This window comes from Medicago truncatula, chromosome 1 (genome assembly GCF_003473485.1).
Source record: "Medicago truncatula cultivar Jemalong A17 chromosome 1, MtrunA17r5.0-ANR, whole genome shotgun sequence".
Classification (NCBI taxonomy): domain Eukaryota; kingdom Viridiplantae; phylum Streptophyta; class Magnoliopsida; order Fabales; family Fabaceae; genus Medicago; species Medicago truncatula.
The window spans coordinates 47,420,912-47,442,298 of record NC_053042.1 but is presented as its reverse complement, the minus strand read 5'-3'; the positions used below and the strand labels follow the sequence as shown (position 1 = coordinate 47,442,298).

The 21,387-nt window shown below is 34.1% G+C and overlaps 2 protein-coding genes across 2 annotated transcripts; both read left to right on the top strand.

The window, feature by feature from the left end:
- Positions 1–6,049: 6,049 nt before the first annotated feature.
- Positions 6,050–17,521, top strand: LOC25485003 (putative 1-phosphatidylinositol-3-phosphate 5-kinase FAB1D). The gene is made up of 14 exons (XM_013614102.3): positions 6,050–6,355; positions 6,478–6,553; positions 7,785–8,084; positions 8,186–8,219; positions 8,301–8,960; positions 9,854–9,998; positions 10,094–10,435; positions 11,026–11,871; positions 12,356–12,672; positions 13,244–13,370; positions 13,515–13,661; positions 15,073–16,425; positions 16,516–16,782; positions 16,907–17,521. Exons 3-14 carry the CDS (start codon positions 7,844–7,846, stop codon positions 17,222–17,224), a joined length of 4,797 nt encoding a protein of 1,598 aa, XP_013469556.2. The 5' UTR covers positions 6,050–6,355; positions 6,478–6,553; positions 7,785–7,843; the 3' UTR covers positions 17,225–17,521.
- A 2,329-nt stretch (positions 17,522–19,850) lies between these two features.
- Positions 19,851–21,172, top strand: LOC120579308 (protein MAIN-LIKE 2-like). The gene is made up of 4 exons (XM_039831236.1): positions 19,851–19,880; positions 20,333–20,560; positions 20,719–20,883; positions 20,987–21,172. The coding sequence occupies exons 1-4, from the start codon at positions 19,851–19,853 to the stop codon at positions 21,170–21,172; spliced, it is 609 nt and encodes a 202-aa protein (XP_039687170.1).
- Positions 21,173–21,387: the final 215 nt, after the last annotated feature.

The window sequence follows — 21,387 nt, the reverse complement described above, 5'->3', positions numbered from 1 at the left end:
GAATATTTTTCAATGCTTTTTTGGACAATTTTTCAAGCCTATTTTTTCGGGGGAAATGTTTTCAATTCTTTTCTTCCAACACATAATTGTACGCGTATTTCTATATTCATGCATGCGCTTTAAAATAATGTTAAGTTCAATGCATATACGCGTATTTATTTTCTTAGATGAGGAAAAAATCACTATACACGTTTTTTTTTTTATTACGATGTTTTCATCATGACTAATCTTCATCCGTAAATCTGTATCTAAGGAGCATAGTTCGGTTGCTAAAGACAATTTATTATACGTATAGGTCATGATTTGAATTTCAGACACTCCACTTATTCATTTTAAAAATAAATTTTAATCACTAGACTGTTTTGACAAAAAAATATATCTACGTTGATAAACATATAGATAGATTCTCACATTGCAACCCAAAAAGAAGAAAATTCACACAGAAGTCACATATCAAACACCTAACCATCTGCTTAAGGAGTCCAATCTCTATCCATTAAACCTATTCATTGATGATTATACGTGTATTTCTATATTAGTCCATCAAAACGCCAACAATTTCACATTTAGATATTAAAAAACACCAACTTTCACGAATTCTTTTTTTTTCTTTTTCTTTTTCCTGCAATTGTGAATTACATAATCAAATCTTAAAAAATACTCATCTGATTCCTATTACTTGTTGCTTATTTAAAATGAATGTTTTCTATAAAAAGACATGAAGTGGTTACAAAATAATTATGTCAAAGGTACAAATTATTACTTTCAAAATGTTTCTTTCTAAATAGCTACTTTTGTTATTGAAAAAAAAAACTCCAAAGTTACAAATTATTCCCTCATCGTCCTTCATTATAAACGTCATTTAATAAATGTATTATCTTAATTTTGTTGACAATTATAACGTTAATTAATATATACTGCTAACAAGTAATCTTTTAAAAAAATACTATTAAATACTTCTATACATAAAAAACAATTTAATACTAATAGTTATACACAATCTAACTAGGTATGGGTCACAAAGCTCCTTTTTTCCATCTGAGATGTAGGGTTGAAGGGCTCATGAGGGTTTTTTTTTTTTTTTTTTTGGAGGAGGGACATCTCTTTACATGGGATTATCTCGAAATCTTTAGGGGATTGGTTCTCCGATGACATTAAGGTGGTGGGTAATGGTAGATCCTGTTGGTGTAAGCCCTAGAGGCCAATAGTTTATGTTAAACTTATCTTATGTATCATGACTTTTATTATTGAATAATATATGACACTCTTTATTATATTTAGATAATGTTAATAAAGTCCTTAGAATAGATAGTTCGTGTAATTATATATTAAGTGTGACTTAATCATGAGATTACATTATCTTAAAGAACGCTATTCTTAAATGTATTCGTAGTCAAAGCTTTAATATGAATAAAGGATAATAATAAAGCGTCGAGACTATTATGTATGTAGACTGATGACCGCATCTCATGGGTCATAGATATGAGATATCAAGTCTATACATAGGTATAAATATTAGGAGTAATATTTATATTGGATTGACCCACCGTGAGAATACTACATAGTAAGTTATGAAATTGTCATAAGATATTCTCACAATGATAATAATGTATATCGCTCTTAGACCTGAAACCACTATGATCCCTAGATGTGGACTCAAGTGCTTTGTTGCCATTCTAACGTTGTCTGTAAAGGGATAATCATAACGTTGGTTGATGGGTACTTGATGAATCATGCTAAGGGGCATGAGTGTCCTAGATGGGATTTGTCCCTCCTCATAAACAGGAGATATATCTTTAGGCCTCTTGATGAAATATGACTGTAAAACTGCATGGCCATGTCGAACTAAGTCAATATGAGATATTGGACTTATTCGTTATTCAGTATATTTCGGAATCAAGAAATATAATTATTGATCTATACAAGGGTGACAATACCTATGCCTTGGGATCAATAAAAGGTATCGAGACAAAGGAGTAATTGTACACATGAATATTATCATGAAAGGTTTCGTTAGATCACTTAACATTCTTGTCACTTGGGTAGCAATGATGTGTTACTAGATACCGCTCATTGTTTATAATTTTAAATATCATATTTAATATTATTGCCAACGTGACTAGAACCTATTGGGTCACACACAAAGAACAGTCAAAAGAGAAATATATAAGTACGACTTATATAAGGGGTGCGTTTAGTAAATAACGCTAATTAGTTAGCAAAATTACTAAACTCGTTATTGGGCTTAGTGAAGTCCAATAGTGGCTTCTGACTTGCATAGCACACAAGGAGTTCTATAAATAGAACCCTAGTGCTGAAATTTGAGGTTACGCGTTTTGAAGAAACCCTAACTCTCTGAAACTTTTGATTCCTTGGCTAGCACCGAGTTTTGGAGGAGCACTGTTTGTGTGGACTTGCTAGAGGCTTTGCTGCTTGCTGCTTGCTTTGTTGTGATCGTGATTCCGGTTTCCAGATTCCAGTTTTCAGTTTCACACTTCGAGGTAACAATCGAATCACTGATTCATGTGTAATTCGTAATGATCCAAGGAAAGAAAATCGAATTATTTTCCGCTGCTTATTCTGTATGAAAATCGATTTTCCTTCAGATCCACTTCGTTTTTGTATGATCACGGGATTGGGGTGGGAAGGTCTCCCTTTTGTGTTAGATTTCAGAGGTTTTTTTAAGGCTTGTATGTAGTGTAAGGGTTAGGTAAGTGAGATGGGGAGGTGGGTGTGTGGGGCCTAGGTTAGGGATCTCAACTATAGACATACCATGTCTATTTGGGAGAATAACCTTGTGGCATGTCTTACGACTGAACATAATTCTTTGGGCTACCTTCAACAATTGACTCTTGTCATGGAAGCATAATTCAGAGGGACTCTACTCTGTCAAGTTGACTTACTCGACCCTTATGGTGGGTCTAAGGTTGAGAGTAGTCGACTCGCCAAGAAGGTTTAGCACATTGGCCAATGTGAGGAAGTATCAGGCGCCCCCTAGGTTGATTGTTTTCTCTTAGAAACTCCTATGGGATCGAGTTCATGCCTACCAAAACATATTTCGTTGGAGGGTGATAGTGGATCCAACATATATCCATTGTGCTTTATGCAGAGTGGTGGACTGGTGGTTGAGTTGTTGACTCGTCTGTTTATTGTATGTGGAGTGGTCCTTTTTGTTTGGTACAAGGTTGTTTAGAAGTAAACGAAGCTTTACAAAAATTTAAAATAGCATAAAAATTGAAATTGATAGTGAATTTAGTCTAAATACTATCAACTATTTGCTTGCAATCAAGCTCAATAAACACCCGTGACAAACTCATGTTATCAATCCAACTAATTGCCTCTTTAAGTCTCGTGCTTCCTCTTCTTGAGGTTGAGGCACGCACACATTCGAGAAAGAGAAGAAAAAAAAAAGAATTAAATAATGTGTATTTTTAAAACAATTGATTGATATGTATTTTTATGTGCGCGCTTCAAATATTCGCGACCATTTATGACTTCATCTACTTTAACTATAACTATTATTATATATATATATAAAATCTTATTTCCATTTCATATTTCATTATCTCAAAGACATTATTAAAAAGATAATAATACAAACAACTTTTTAATTTTTCATATTTTTAAGACAAATTTTTCTTAAACAATACGATAAAGATACTTGTTAGCATGACACAATAAAAAATACAATGAATCAAAACAAATATACCACCTCAAGTGTTTTTTGACTTCCTTTTCCTCGTGATAATTAATGCTAGGGACTTTTTTTATTTTTATTTTTTTTATTTTTATAATAATGTTAAGTTGCTAGTGGTGCAAATTACACATCGATTTTGTTGATGATTAATCTCTATCAAAATTTAACTAACCGTTGTTTACAAATACTCCTATATCAATTTTCTCTGGTGTCAATTTGGGTGGGTTAATTTAACTTCTTAAAAAAAAAACTCCTATATCAACCAAATTCTAATTTGATTTCGGACGTGGCTCTGCTTTAGTGTTGAGGACTGTGAGTTTATTTTTGGGTCTTGTTAACGAATATAAGAGACTAAAGCGATAAAGAGAAAAATGTAGGTTTTGACAAAAAAACTAAAGCGATAAAGAGAAAAATGAAAATATAATATGAATATAAGAGATAAAATTGTTCAAACATTATTTTTCAATTCAATTTCATTTAGATCAATATAATATTCAATATTATTAATTAATGATTTAATACTTTACTAGTATATTTTTTCTTTCAATTTCTTGTGTCAGATTTTAGGGTGCACGGAATTGACTGAAAGCAAGAGTCTTTTGAAGTATAAGATCTAGATTATAGGGACCTAACAGCAAAGATTCTTAAGATGCATGGAAAAATACCTTTCCCATTGACGACACGCGAAAGACCACGTATTTGGACAAAAATTATATTACCCCAAAATCTAGCGTACATTATATTGCTGTGTCCATACGGTACATGTTACATGCCACCCTCCTACAAGTAACGGCTAAGTATAAATAATTATTGTTTTTTATTAATTATCAATACTAATTTTGTTAGTCAAAATATATTAAAATTATAATTAGTCTATCCAATCATCCTCATGCAAGACTCGTACAACATGACAAGACAATCTTCAAATCCTAAGTTAGAGACAATTTTTTTTTTTTTTTGTACAAACTTAAGAGACAATTTTTATGAAAAACTAAAAACACAAACCTTGTAGCAAGACTCTCACAAGTGACCAACTAATGTAAGAATCCTAACTTAGAGACAACTCTTATGAAAAATTAAAAAAATATACCTGGTACAAAAGTCAAGAAATAATTTTTTATTAATATCCTAAAAAACTTTTAATTTTTTTAAGGTTTTAATTAACTTTTGAACAAACTATTACTCTTTATTGAGACACAAATGCAAGACTTCTACAATGTGACCAACTAATATTCCAGTTAGAGATGATTTTTATGAAAAACTAAAAAACAAATATTGTACATAAGTCAAGAAATAACTTTTTTTAATAACCTTAGTTTTTTTTTTGTATCAAAATTAACTTTTGAATATACTATTTTTTTTATTGAGACACTCATTCAATTACTCTTTTCTTTTTTGACTATATACTATTACCAACGAAGATCGGTTATAATTGATAAAACGTTGACGCATACCTTGTAAACACGCGAATTCAACTCTCGCTATTGCCCCATTCAATTACTCTTTTCTTTTTTGACTATATATATATATAAAATAATAGATAAAGTAACAATATACTATTGCCAACAGATATAAGTTATAATTGACAAAACGTTGACTCAAACCTCGTAAACACGCGACTTCAACTCTCGCTATTGCCTCGTTCAATTATTATTTTCTGTTTTGACTATATATATGTAAAATAATAGATGAAGTAACAATATACTATTGTCAATGAAGATCGGTCATAGTTGATAAAATGTTGACTCATACCTCATAAACACGCGAATTCAACTCTCATTATAGCTGTTAGTAGTGAATAATTCGTTGGTCAATAATTTATAATATATCTATCAACACTCCCTAAAATTTGAGATTGTCTAACCTAATGAACCTTGAAAATCAACTCATCTAAACTTTCGTTAAAATGTCTAACATAATAACCGAACAATCGAGTTCAAGTGATAAATGAACTTCACTAAAGGACAAATTATTTAGGAGAACCTGAGTTCAATTGTTGGATGAAACAATACTTGGTCAAACTATCCTTATCTCACGATCGAACTTCTGATTATCAATTTCTTTTGGAAATTAGAGGGTTATCATTAAAAAAATATCTAACCAAATGAACCCCGAGAACCAACACACCTAAACTTTTTTTAAAAAGAAAAAACTAAAAGTACAAATTAAAAATAAAAATATAATTTTATTTACAAATCGAAAAACAAAAAGGCACAAAAAGTGCAAAAAATATTTTAAATTTCCTTAAAAATAGTTTTTGGACATTTTCGGAGGCAAAGAGTGTGTGGGGTCCACAAAGGTAAAACCCAATTTTCTTTGCTTCATATGTTGTCTAATGCTTCTGTAACAGTTCTTCATTCTCTACTTATTTTCCTTTCATTCAACCATTGCATCCTTTCAACAATTCTTCCATTCTTCTCTTCATGTCTCATCTTTCTATCGCTTACCCTCTTTTCTTTCCTTCATAAAGCTTCCATCTTTACCCTTTTCTGTTCTGTTAATCCATTTTTTTATGCCAAAAATTCTTTGCTTATTTGTGAAAATATTACTAGATTTTTATTTTTTCGGCTTAGAAAAAAATACCCTTTTGCTTGGGAGTTCAGATTTCTCTGTTGGTTACATCCATCTATTCATTCTTGGATTTGCTTTCACGTTAAGGTGTGTATATATTTTCTTGAATTATTTTTTTTTATTTTTTGAATTCTTGAAGTTTTTGTTCTTGTTTTAAGCTTTTCATGATGGTGAAAATGACATTTTTATTTTGAATATTGATTTAACAGGGAACGATATTGATGGTTTATGTTGGAAGCAGAAGATTTGATTGAGGGGTTCATCTAAATTCTGTGGATCATTCTTGTATGGATTGTTTTTTTATTTTATTAGGTTTTTATGCTTACAGTTCTGATCCATTTATTCACTGTTTGGAATCTATATTTAAGTTTGGAGAGTTTGGCATTTTAAATTTTCCAATTCAAATATTTGGTACTCAATCATGTGTTATTCAATTTTGGTTTTATTTATTTAATTTGTTGTTTTCTTGTTGCTATGAGAAAATGTGCATCTAAAATCACTAATTTTGATATGGTTTTAGTAAAATAAAAATTTGAACTTTTTTTTCGGTGATTTATTTGAACTAATTTTAAATATGCAATTTTTGCACATGGTTGAGTTGTACAAAGTTTTGGATTTAAATTTGTAAGTGGTTAATGATTCTAGGTCTGCTAAGTTATTTGTACTTTTGGTCTGATTTTTTGATCTTGTGTATATGTTGTTGGATTTTTTGTTTGGTAGTTAATATGGCTAACAAATCACCCTAATTTGTAGTTTTAATCTTTTGATGGAAACCAAACTATCTTTTCCACGAGTTTCGTTTGATTCAACTTAATGCTAACTTGTTATGTGTTTTTCACATGTTTATTGCTTCAATACATAGAAAAGAGAATGCTGTTTTCCTGTATTAGGTTCACTTCTTAATTTTATTATCCTTTTTCCGATAGTGCGAGGAAAGCAAGACCTTTTTATTATACCAAGATTCCCAATTTATCAGCATAAATGTTTTGTATAAAATTAAGTTGGAGAAGGATGTCCAGTGTTCGAACCCTAGCTATTATCATGACATACTAACAACCATCATTTGCTTATAGAAATGATTTTTATAATCTTTGGTGTATTCCATCAAACAGTTAGGGTCTTAAGGCAATTGATCAATTATTTTATTACATTTATGAATTAGTATATGTTTGACATTGCATGCTATTGTGATTTTTGGCGGTTATTCAGGTAGATGATGTGTTTCCTTCTCCGTATTTTATACTTTATATCTGCAACGACTCTTTTTTATTTATGCAAACATTTTGATTTGAATATGTAGTGTTTGACGAATAACAATTTAGCCAGAAAGGAAAATGAACTGAAATTTAATTTTCTTTCTCCATCTATCTCCCTATATGTGTGCGCGCGTGCAGTTAGTCGTGTGATGGAATAGGAATATTATCATATTTACGAAGAAAGTTATTATTAATTAGCTCTATAAAGGAAAGAGAATTTTAAAACTAATTCAATACTAATATACTTTATCTTGTACCAGAATAAGTGATCAATATCAGGCATCTTTTTGATAAAGTTTCTGGATTAGCGTTGGATCGGATGTGTAGCATGTGCCATTATTGCGGTGCAAGCTTGACGGAATCAAATGCTGACAATAAGAAGCAGGGAAATGAGAATAGTTTAAAGTTGAATGGGAAAGTTCCCGTAAAACCTTGTAAAGCATGTGGAGAGAAGCTTGAGCGAGAAAATGTGAAACGGAATAGCACAAGTCCATATGCGACACCGCATATCAGTCCATCTGCATCGCTGTCAAGTACTGACAGCTGTGTGTCCACCTGCAGTAAGCTACTACTATCCCTCTCTCTTTCATTTTTATTACGCTTATGACGTTAGTCTTATATTTATGAAATTGTCGTTATGTAACCCAATCTGATCTTTCAGGTGAATTTTCAGTTGATGTGAACTCATTTGACAGGTACTTTTATCCAACAGAGATGTGAATGTAATGCTTAAGTTAGCCATGCTCATATGCTTAATTTTTTTTTTATTCTATTAGGAATAGTCGAGAAGAAAAGTTAATCGAAGGTGCTATGCAAGATCTTGATTATAAGTCAAACGCGAAATCACAAAATCCGATGGAAAACAACAGCCAAGAAAGAAGTAATGAGTTTGAGGGCTATACTGTGAGAGACGTGGATATTACAGAAGGAAATAGCTTTCAAGAAGCTAAAGCGGATGGTTCCGACGAGCCAACTGCATCCTCCGCTGAAGAAAACGAATACTCTTTTCCCGATGATCTGGATATCCAAACTTGGGAACCACCCGAGCCAGAAGATCCGCTGGATGATATGGAAAATAGCGTGGCTTGTAATGACGATGATGAAGAACATGGCATCGGGATTGCAAACTGGGGCGAGCCAACCTCCACGAGTAGTTCCAAGGATGAATTAAGTGGGGGCTATAGGTTTAGAGAGGAAAGACAAAGAGAATTAGAAAAAGTAATGAATGGGAAATTTAAGGCCCTTGTAGGTCAGCTTCTTAAATCTGTGGGAGTTTCCTCTTCCGATGAAGGCGATAAGAGTTGGGTGGACATAGTTACATATTTATCTTGGGAAGCTGCTGCATTTTTGAAGCCTAATGCTATTGGAGGAAATGCAATGAATCCTGATGGATTTGTTAAAGTGAAGTGCATTGCAGCTGGTTCTCGCAGCCAAAGGTAAAAATAGTCCCTTCAATAAGAATCTACTTTCCTGTGCTTTTTTTTTTGCATGAGCGTGATACATGATAATTTTCATTTAAACTACATAATGTTTTTTTCATAGTAATTTGTTAGTGATTTTCAGAAATCATCATATTGTATTATATGATTATAAACATGTTTTCTTCTCCTAGCTATTTAAGAAAACTTTCCTTACATAACCATATAATAAAATACGGCTTATCTTTTCTGTCATGCATTTCCTTTAACAATATGCTTCCCCTGTTTTACATGGTATTCTTAACATACTTCTGTGAACTCATGGCAGCCTCTCTTTTGCCATAAAGACAGTGTTGTCAAATAGCGGCAATAGCGGTGCTGTAGCACTATAGCATAGCGGATTTTGATGAGTCTGCTATAAAAAACGCTATCCTAGTTTCACTATTAAGGCAATGGTGGCCGCTATTCTAGTTTTTGGTAGCAGATGTAGCGGCAATATCAGAAAAAAAAGAGTTGTAGGGTTTTTAGAAATAGTAAAACTGAAAAAGTTTGCATGTGTTCCAACACATGACCTATTTTTAAAATAAAACAACTGAAGAGTCGGTTCGTATTACTCTTATATTCACTGTAATACACGCAAACCTTTCAATATATAAGCTATTGTTTGCCACCATTCCCTTTTTATTTGTTTGCAACATGCCTTTTGTTAATATAATTGACATATTTCAACCTCTCTGTGGCTTCCTCTATTTGCCTGAAATGCTATTTGTTATTTCACATGGTGGATTTTTGGCGTTCCGCTGTTGATAACACTGCATAAACATTTCAATGGAAACTGAGTATTATATAAATATTTAGGATATAATTTATGTCTCATGATGGAAAATCTTAAAGAAAGTATTTTGTTTCAGTCAACTATTCAAAGGTTTGGTCTTCAAGAAACACGCCTCTCACAAGCATATGCCAACTAAGTACAAAAATCCAAGGTTGCTACTGATTAGGGGTATGCTTGGCCAATCTATGAATGGGCTGTCCTCATTTGAATCCATGGACCAGGTAACTTAACTAGACTGGATAAGGATTTATTAACATAATATTCTTTCTTCTGTAAAAAGAAAATATTCTCTTGCTTATTATTTGCTTTCTAACAGGAGAAAGACTATCTGAAATCTAAAATGGATCTTATAAAAATATGTCATCCAAATGTTATATTAGTGGAGAAAACTGTTTCTCGTGATATCCAAGAGGCAATTCTGGATAATGGGATGACGCTAGTACTTGATATGAAGCTTCATCGACTGGAAAGAGTTGCACGCTGCACTGGTTCACCAATTCTTTCATGTGATGATTTGAACGGCCAAACACTAAGACAGTGTGACTCTATTTACTTTGAGAAGTTTGTGGAGGAACATGATGGTACTGGCGAAGGAGGAAAGAGGCCCACCAAGACCTTGATGTTCATTGAAGGGTGTCCTACACGCTTGGGTTGTACGGTACGACTTTACATGCAGCTTGGAGCCTCCATTTTCTTATTTATCCTAACTCAATTATCAAAACTAATAAAATGGATTCTTTATCTTTTGTGACGCTGCAAATTTGTATTGTTTTTACTGGCATACATATGAAAGCATATATTCATGTATACTTGAAATGTACTCCTTTTTTTGGCATAGGTGTCCAAAGGCTCTATCATTGTTGAGATTAGCACGCTTTGAAGCACCAATCTAGATATGAATACATTATGACACTTACAAGTGCATATGATAGTAAAATTATGAACTTTCATTGTTTTACATATATACCGATGGAAGTTTTACTTTGAAAGCAAATAAACTGATATCATATGACTGAAAACTGAGGAGTTCCTCTGATTTTGGTGCAAAAATTTCAACAATTTTAACTTCAGGATATTTGTCTTCTCTACCCTGTGCTTCTGTCAGTGATGTCAATTAATATTGATTTTTGTCACCATTATCTTTCATCCTATGAATATGAAATTACAGTTTATCTTCTTTCTTTCAGAGAATAGTTATTCATCTTGAGTTTTGTATGCTATTAACCTCGTCATTTCTTGCAATCACAGATTTTGCTGAAAGGAACACACAGTGATGAACTGAAGAGAATCAAATGTGTCATGCGGTGTGCAGTTATCATGGCATATAACTTAATCCTCGAAACCTGTTTTCTAGTTGATCAGAAAGCAATGTTCTCTACCATTCCTCCAGCTAATGTGGCAGATATCTTGCCAATCCATCAAGAATCCAGCGGCTCAGCATCTATAAATTCATGTGTTCCGTCGTCTCTTGAGCATTCTGATGAAAATGGAATAGTTAGTACTGATATTCCCATATGCAATGGACTTCATGAAAATAGCACCAATGGTTTAACCGTAGAATCTGAAGAGTTTTCCCCATTTTCTCATGAAGCATATAATCCAGCTGTATTTTCTGGATTCTCAGCAATTTCATCTTCTCTGAAGAAGGTTGTGGGGGATAGTTTTCCCTTTGCAAATTCTGCTCCTTACCAGTCTCTATCAGCATACTTTGGCTTCAATGGAAGGAAACCAGATGGTCAGGTCAACAATTCTGTTTCTATTGTGGAATCTCCGGAAGCAGATGAAGATACCAAGATTGAAGCAAAAAATTATTCCGATGAAGTAAAGTTACTTTATGACGGACAAACCCTGTCTTCACCTGTGCGCTTAGATTCCAAGGGCGGTATAAGTAAAGTTGATAATGAAAAAAAAGAACTCCAGAGTAAAGATGATATCAATGCAGTGTTGGATTCTCAGAGTATTTTGGTCTTGATGTCTAGCCGTAATGCCTTAACAGGCACTGTATGCAAGCAAAGTCATTTTTCACATATTATGTTCTACAAGAATTTCGACATCCAACTTGGAAAGTTTCTGCAGGATAGCCTACTCAATCAGGTTTTCACTTCCTTCTTTTTCCTCCTTACTTCTTTGCTTAATCTAGTTGACTAATATGGTAATTGTGAGATATTGTAAATAAGATTGGTATCCATCGGGGTATTGTGTGATTATGTCTTGATTATATTTATTTAGCTTTCCTTTCTTAGTTGATTCTTTCCCTAATTCTTGGAATTGATTAGGAGACTTGTGTGTATATTCATATGTACATTCTCCTGACATAATATTGACAAGATTTTCATTTTGGAGTGTAATCATATGATATAATGCATATTTCTAAATAATTTCATCTTATGAATGTACTATTTGAGTTATCAAGTATGGCAGTATTGTTTAAAGTACAATATAATTTGATACAAAGTATCTCTTTGTGCGTGCATGTGTTTATTATTTTCTCTGCAAAATGAGATTGATTTTGTTTTTTTTTTTGAAGGAAGATTGAACTATGTTTATGTTCTACTGATTATTGTTGCTATATATACAGACAAGACTTTGTGACACCTGCCAAGAATTGCCAGAAGCTCACCTTTATTATTATGCTCATCACAATAAACAGCTTACTATACAAGTGAAGCGATTGCCGCCAGGAATTGTTTTAGCTGGCAAGGAAGAAGGAAAAATTTGGATGTGGAGCCGATGTGGAAAATGCAAGTCTTGTTCTACAAAAAGAGTGTTGATATCCACCACTGCCCGCTGTCTATCATTTGGAAATTTTTTGGAGCTTAGTCTTTCTCACTATTCATCTAGCAGAAAATTGGGCTGTGGCCATTCTCTTGATAGGGATTTTCTCTACTTCTTTGGGTATTATATCTACATGCAACTTTTTATCGTAAAATCCGCTATTCAGTTATTCCATGTTTATGTTGTTTGACACGTTCATCTTGATATTTGACATTAAGATATATGGTTTTAAATTTTAGTTACCGTTGAAATACTTCCTTGATTCACTTTCCTTGATCTTCTGCATATATTTCAGATTGTATATTAATTAGATAAATATAGGCTATTATTCTTATCCTATAACCAAGGGATCTTGATTTTAATCCTATTAATATAAATAGAAAAGGCTGTGGAATAATCTCTCAAGCAATTCCTCTATTTTCAAGTTGGTATCATAGCCCGATTCGAATCCAGTGACTTGTGGGTTATGGACCCACCTAACTATTACATTTTAGTTACAAACGAATTGTTTGTTAGCATGTCTACATGACTTCTAAATTGTAATTGTTTTAAGGATGTACCTTGCATTGCATAAATGTGCTCATTTGCATCTTTTGGCTTAATTAAGGAGGATTTGGCAGGATGTTAACCTTGCATGTTTATGTTTCAATTGGTAATATTATGTCTTATTGTATTTTTTATTATTATTCAGATTAGGTCACATGGTTGCAGTGTTCAGATATTCTTCAGTCACTACTTATACTGTGTCTATGCCTCCTCAAAAGCTCGAGTTTGATGGTGCGATAAAACAAGAGTGGCTTTTGAAAGAGACCGAAACTGTATGTTCTATATTTGGACATTTTCATGTAGATATTTCTTGATCTGCACAGGCTGAAATATAATATATTTGAATTGGGCATAATTATTTTCTTAACTCTCATGCAATCCCTACATATAAATCACCTTTTCTTTTCTGTTTTAAGGTGCACTTGAAAGGCATATCACTATTCACAGAAATTGCAAACTGTTTGAAGACAATACAATCTGATGGATCAATCTCTAACCAAGGATCAATAAGAGAGTTCTCTGAGGTTGAGAAGATGTTAAAACAAGAGCGAGAAGAGTTTGAGGTTAGGTTTCTATTAGTACATAATTTTGACATGTAAATCAACTTCCACTCCAAACATTATTCTTTCCTAGCTATAATCCACTCCAAACATTATTCTTTCCTAGCTATAACTTTGAATTTGGAATCATTTTTATGTTTAATATACGTCCCAACTTTTTTTCTTTTTGAAAAACATACTAACTTACTTAGGTACTTGTAGAAAGAGAGGAGACATGAGAATACATAATCAGATAACACTACAATGTGTAATGACCCTCATATTCATATATATATAGTAGTGCATAAGAAAGACATGTGGGCCGAGGCCATATACTCAAAACCAAACCCAGTAATCTGTTATAATAACTCTCAAGACTCCCCCGAAGCTGTGGCATGGATATTAATCACACTGCTTATTATAAATGAAATAGCTGTACATCCATGAAATGCCTTTGTAAACAAATCTGCTAGTTGGGGTCACCTGTCATAACATAGGAGGTAGACGATCTATCTCCGTCCCTAAATATAGGACCCTTTGCCAAAATCACGGGAATTAAGTAAGTTGGTACTAGTGTTAAATTTGTATATAAGTACTATTGTTTTTCCAAATTTATCCTCAAGAGAGAGAGTTAGTTTATGTTTTCAACATAGTACAGTATTTATTGTTGATTGAAGAAAAAAATGCAAAATAAATAAGGGTATGTTGGTAATGAAATAATTAATGTAATTGGAACTACCAAAGGGGTCTTTTAAAAAGGGACAATTTTTTTTCTCAAAAGGGTCTTATAATTAGGGATAGAGGCAGTAATATGTATGGCACCTTGGTTATCACATCACTCTTTTATATGACAAGTATTGCCAAATCACATCTCGTCCAAGATTTGTCTTACCCCATATTAATTCACAAATCACAATTCACAAGTAGCTTGAGTCGTATCCCAGGTGCCAGCCACTATGTAGAAAGAAAGTGAATAGAAAGAGAGGAGACATGAGAGTATTGTAATGAGATGCACTACAATGTGTACTGGCCCTCATATTTATAATACTAGGTTAAGGGAGTACTAAGTAGTACATAAGAGAGACATGTGGACCGAGTCCATATACTCAAGATTAAACCCTGTTAACTTATTATAATAACTCTTAACAACACAGCAATACTAATGCATTGAATGAAAGTGACATAAAATCTGTAATAGATGTAGTACTGTTTAAGTTTAAAACTTGATATTACTAAATCTCTAATTAGATGTTTCAATTCCAATCAAAATTTAATTTATAAGTGGAAAGATTTAATTTGTTGCAACTTGCAAGTGATACATTTGTTAATTTTCATTTCTTTTGATTTCTGGTTTGTCCTCCCAATAAAAATCTTGTCATATTGCAATTAGCATGGATACTATGTAGTATTCATCTGACTTGTGTTATGCTAGCAGGTTAACATCAAGATTGCTGTTGCTATGAAAGGTGATCCAGATCGGGCTGCTTTCAAACTTCTCAGTCTCAACCGATTGATGTGGGATCTTCTGATTGAATCTGCAGTGTGGAATCAACGCTTGAAATCATTACGCTCACCTGAGAAAGCTATGCAAGAGTATAGTTATTCAAAGGTGGAAGGTACTGCTGGTAGAGAATCTGCATCTATGGGTAATTTTAGGGAGGATGATTCTGTGATTGGGGATTCCCATGCGAAAATTGTGCCGAACACTTCTGTGGAACTAAATGAAATCACAATAACGGACATTCCTATCAGTGGATCTCCTCGAGAGTGCAATAAGCAGGATGATTATGATCCATCTATCACTTTTGATATCCCTCAGAATTTGAAAATACAAACTGTTGATGGTTTAGGATCGAAGAGATATTCTGACCAAAAATTGGAATCGAGTTCAGATGTTTTCACTCAGTTTCCTTCGGCAAATGGTCATCTTCAAGTACATGGAAACTTTCCAGTTTCTGTCGATGTTCAACCTAGTCGTTCAACCGCTGATTTAAAGGTATTAAACAAGATTGCTTCACTGCATTCACCTGTTTCCAACTTGCTCAACTCTACTGAATGGTTCTGGAAGCCATTTGCTGATATTCGGCAGACAAGCATACGGGAGTTTCAGAAAAGTTTCTTTCCAAAATTTGAATCCTTTTGCAGTTCTATTACAGAACATGTGCCCACAGCCGATCAATTGATCATTGAGGAAGGTCCAAGGTTGCACATTCCTCTCAAGACAGATAGTCATATTGTGTCTGACTTTGAGGGTGAACTCTCGAGCATAATTGCTTGTGCTCTGGCCTTGTTGAAAGATTCATCTGAGGTGACAGAAATTGATGAGGGTGGAATAACTTCAAAGTCGACGGATTTTTCGCATGGCTCTCAAGATTCAGATTCTTCGCATTCTCCAGGAAGCACGTCTTCAGAAGAATCACGGGCATTTCGTACTCCGGAAAACCATAGCATAGAAGTTCATTTGGGTTATGCAAAATCACTTGGTAGAGAAAAATATTCTGTGGTTTGTCATCATTTTAAGCAGTTCCATGCACTTAGAAATTGCTGTTGCCCATCTGAGATTGATTATATCGCTTCTTTAAGCCGTTGTATGAATTGGGATGCCAAAGGTGGAAAAAGCAAGTCGTTTTTTGCAAAAACACTTGATGACAGGTTCATCATAAAGGAAATCAAGAAGACAGAACTTGAAGCATTTTTGGGGTTCTCTTCTCTCTATTTCAAGCACATGAGAGACTCATTTGAGTTTGGGAGCCAGACATGTCTTGCAAAAATCTTGGGGATATATCAGGTTTGTGAACCGTTTTATACATTTATTTTTCTTTGTCATTTGCCAATTTTTTCTCCTTTTTGAGCATTTCAAATTTCAATATCTATGCAGGTTACAAAAAGACACATTAAAAGTGGAAAAGAGGTTAAACATGACCTCGTGGTGATGGAAAATCTTTCCTACAATCGAAATATTGTACGCCAGTATGATCTTAAAGGTGCCCTTTTTGACCGGTATACTTCTGCTGCTGTTGGTGCTGGAGATGTTCTTTTGGATCAGAACTTTGTGAATGATATGAACTCTTCCCCATTATATGTCAGTCATAAAGCAAAGCGAGTTCTTCAGCGGGCTGTTTGGAATGACACATCTTTTCTCAATGTAAACATTTTTACCTTTGAGCCTAACTTTTGTCTGCGAAATATGCTATTCAATTTGTTTTTCCTCAACTATGTTTCCGTGGCTCTCTAATACTTTCATTTTCATTATTTGCTTGAATATGCAGTCGATCAATGTGATGGATTATTCCTTACTTGTTGGAGTTGATTCTCAGAAGCGCGAACTTGTTTGCGGGATCATTGATTATCTCAGACAGTATACCTGGGACAAGCATCTTGAGACATGGATGAAGTCTTCACTTGTTGTGCCCAAGAATCTACTGCCGACTGTGATCTCTCCAAAAGAATACAAGAAGAGGTTCAGAAAGTTTATGTCTACATATTTTTTGAGTGTTCCGGATGATTGGTGTTCTCAGAAGTCCCCTATTCCTTGCAAACTTTGTTGCTCAGGAGATGACCTTTCCCTACAAAAATCCTTGCACTAGGGTGTTCCAAATGGTTTCTCTTTCTAAATATTTTTAATTTCTCAAAAGAATTATACAAAATTGGGAGTTTATGCGATTATGCGACTATTTTATTGCGACTATTTTAGCACTGTATATAGTCGGCCGACATTGTTTAAAAACCCAGCCCTGCTATTCTGCAATTTTTAGAATTTCTAGGGATGTTGTTATTTACAGGCTCATCCTGTTCAACATGAGATGAGCAATTTTTTTGTAAACCCAAGGGAACATGTAAAGGTTTATTTTGAATCAATGGAAAGTACATTTTATAGAGTCAAAGTGCATGCTTGCTTTATGCTGGTTCCTCCCTGCCACTTGTCACCTTGTTAATACTATTCCTTCAAAGAATAGTGCTAACATAAAAATAAGTTTTCAAGAGTTGGAATATTGATGGAAAAATGCTTGATTGGATCAGGTCAAAGGAAGTAGGTACTAATCATTTGAGGATGTATCAAATGAGAAACGATCGCATCCATTGATTTGAGATCTGACGTTTCAAATTACACAATTGGTTTCATGCAATTATCCGATCTTGGCCTCAGATTTAGATCGGACGGCCAAGCTGCAGTACATCATGACATAATTACTGTGTCTAATCAAAATCCATAATTTCATCTTCCTCATTTACTTATAAGATACAGTGATTAAGATTTATTATTTTGACTCTTTTTAATACATCTCCAATTACTCCTATTTAAGAGTAAATAGGTATGAAAATGTTTTTTATGAAGAAAAAATAGAAAATCTTATGTGGGTGTATTATTGTGAATCTTATTGTGGTTGGGAGTAACTCCTCCAGTTACAAATTTTGGTGGAGTACATGAGATAATGTAGAAGAGACAAGAACTTTGATTTGATTTTTTTTTTTTTTTTTTTTAAATATGAGTCTATCAAGCATTGACCAATAAATTCCTTAAAAAAAAAGCATTGACCATTAAATAGCTTTTCTTTAATGACATAATAAATAGCTCTCTTATTCTTGAATGTACATTTTTTTAAATAAAAAGATGGTGAATGACTTTGTAGAAAATCACTCATCCTAGTACAATTCTTGTCGAAATATGTTAAGACTGTGAAAGTTTATTTGTTAATATTACATCCACACTATTTAGAGAAATAGTATTGTGACAAAATTTCGACATCTATTTTTTTTTATATATATAAAATTTCTACATCTATTTGGATGGTTAATAAATAACAAAGTGGTGCAACTCATTAACGCAATTAACCATGATTTTGAATGTTGTTAACGATGATTTTTAGTCAATAACATCTAAAATCGTGGTTAAATATGTTTTATAGATGGTTAATGAGTTGCGGTATCTTGTTATATTTTATTAAGAAAAACTCAAGTGTCACATGAAATAAAGATAAGATCTTAAATGACTTTATAAAAAATGTCGCCACACACTTTATAAGTTGATTTTGTAGTGATGAATCAGGCTAATATAAAAATATAATATGATGAATTCTGCTCTTCTTCCAACAAAATTCACTCGCATCCAACTGAATTGACCATTATACCTCTGTGTTAGTTAACTAACGCACGTTATAGTCTCTGCGTGACTTAAGTGTAAATACACAGAAACACAACACTCTCACTTTCAAACTTCACCAAAATACGATTTTTTTCCCTCCAAGTGCAAATTTCACCAAACTCAAGCAAATCATCATCAAATCACGCAATTGAACAAGTAAGTGTTGCTTATTCTACTTCATTGTTTATTTTTTGTTGAGATTTTGTGATTTTTTGAAGAAATTAAACATTTTTGAGTTTCTAGAAATTTGGTTTGCATGTTAGTTTTTAGGATTGTTACTGATGAATTAAGTTAGGAACTGTTGTTTAGATGTTGTTTAGAGTACAATGTGGTAGTTTAGTGTTTAGAAATTGTTAGAATTCTTAGTTGTTTGAAAATTGCACTCTATGTGTTTGGTAAAATGTCTCAATAATTTTTTTTTGTTTTTGTTTTTTGGGTTGCTAATGATGAAATTAGTTAGAATATGGTTTGTTATTGTTGATTATAGTATGTTTGACTGCAATGTGATAGTTTACAGACTAAAATGACACTGCCAAAATTTAAGTGCCGTTGTTGAATTGTTAGAAATGACACAATGTCCGTATGAAATAAATCATTGATTTTTTGCTCTTTGAAATGTTGTACATATATGTCTCAGAGGCCGAACCCTAACAGAATGAGGGGAGATAGGGAGTCTGCTACCAGGAGTGCACAGGCCAAAAGGGTCACAAACCGTCCTCCTCAACCTAGTCGACGAAGAGGTCGGGGCACGAGGCTAGAGGCTAGTACGTACATCATCACAGCCTGATGGGTCGCAGGTAGTGGATCTGACGCATCATTAACATCAACCTCATTATGAGGAGTATCAGCAGGCGCATTATGAGGAGTCTCAACAGTATCATTTTAATGTGTATCAACAACATCAGTATGAGAATCATCAGGAGCAGCCTGATATTGAGCAGAAGCAACCTCAGCAGCAGGAGGGTCAGGGTCATGCTTAGGGGGTGTCGAGGGTGGAGTACGAGGCTGAACCGGACGACAATGGAGGGGGGCCTTCTGTGCCCACGCTTTTACCTCGCTTCGATGGACACATGGCATGCAAGATATGGGTCGATGCCGATGTAAGTATATTTAATCTTTATTTTAATGTTTATTTTACTTCTTTTACTGTTAATTAACTTATTATAATTATTATTTTACTTATTTTATGTTAGAATTAAAATTTATGTTAGAATATATTTACTGTTTATTTTACTTATTCTAATGATTATTTTACTTATTTTATGTTGGATTTAAAATTTATGTTAGAATATATTTAATGTTTATTTTACTTATTATTATTTAACGATGTTGTTTGTTGTTTTTTGTTTTCGTATTTCAGTTTTGAAAAAAGCATAGGGTGAAAGGTGTCTCGCACGGGAAGAAGTTGAGCCTTAATAACTTGATATTTCCTCAGCCGGGTGCACAAAATAATCAGTTTTGGGACGAAGTGAATGCTTCCGGTCTTACCCCCCCGCCCTCCTGAATATTGGGTACGAGAACATCTCTCACGGGTTCGTTTGTGCCTTGTCAGAGAGATGGCATGAAGAGACCAGCAGTTTCCATCTACCTGTTGGGGGAGATGACCATCAGACTAGATGATGTGGCGTGTCTCATAGGCATCCCCATCATTGGGAGGCTCCTTCATGATAGAGAGCTAACCCGTGATGAGGAGATACAGATGATGCAGGAAGATCTACTTTTACCGCGGAGGCTGCTGCTAAGGAGGTGTGAAGGCAAGGTGTTGCTCATGTCAGTTTTGGTAAACTGAAGAGGCACTATGAGGAGTTCTTGAATAGGTGTAATCAGCTGCTTCAGCCTGACACATAGGAGGAGTATGAGGAGCAGGGTCAAGTTAGGCTGGCCTGCATTAAGGTGTTTTTATTGCTCTTGCTTGGCTGAACCATTTTTGGCGGCAAGAACAACAGAAGCATTAATCTGTTGTGGCTGCTTGCGCTGCAAGATATGAACGAGTTGGACAGCTGGTCATGGGGCGGGATGGAACTTGCTTTCCTATATGAGCAACTATCTCTTATCACCGACTCATCTGTGGCCTCTTGTGGTGGTTACATGACCTTGCTTGTGGTAATAATTATTTTTTTCTTATTTTTTTACTTATTGGATCGTAAATTTATAATTGTTTGTATAATACTTGTGCTGATATAAATTTGTTTCTTTGTGTTTGCAGGGATGGGCTTTGGCGCACTTCACGAACCTCATTCCGAGGATTCATAATGATGATTACGAGCCTGCTCTTGCCCCGCTTGTGGATCAATGGAAACCTCCCAGGGGCTTTTTTGATCCTGGACACTACAGAGATGTCATTGATTCGATGGACCATTCTCATGTCATCTGGAGGTCATACGAGAGATGACGAGACATTACGCCCTTTCACGACATATGCTAGTACTCTGGATGGATCATGGTCGGCAAAGACATGAGGGTCTGTCACTTGCCAGAGCGAGTTCTTAGGCAATACGAGTATGTCCAGACTATACCCATGCCTCCTACAGACATTGGGCCTCTTGCGTCAAGGGACGTGGCTATGGCCTCCATGGAGTTTGCTCTACATGTCCTCAGCCAGCAGGA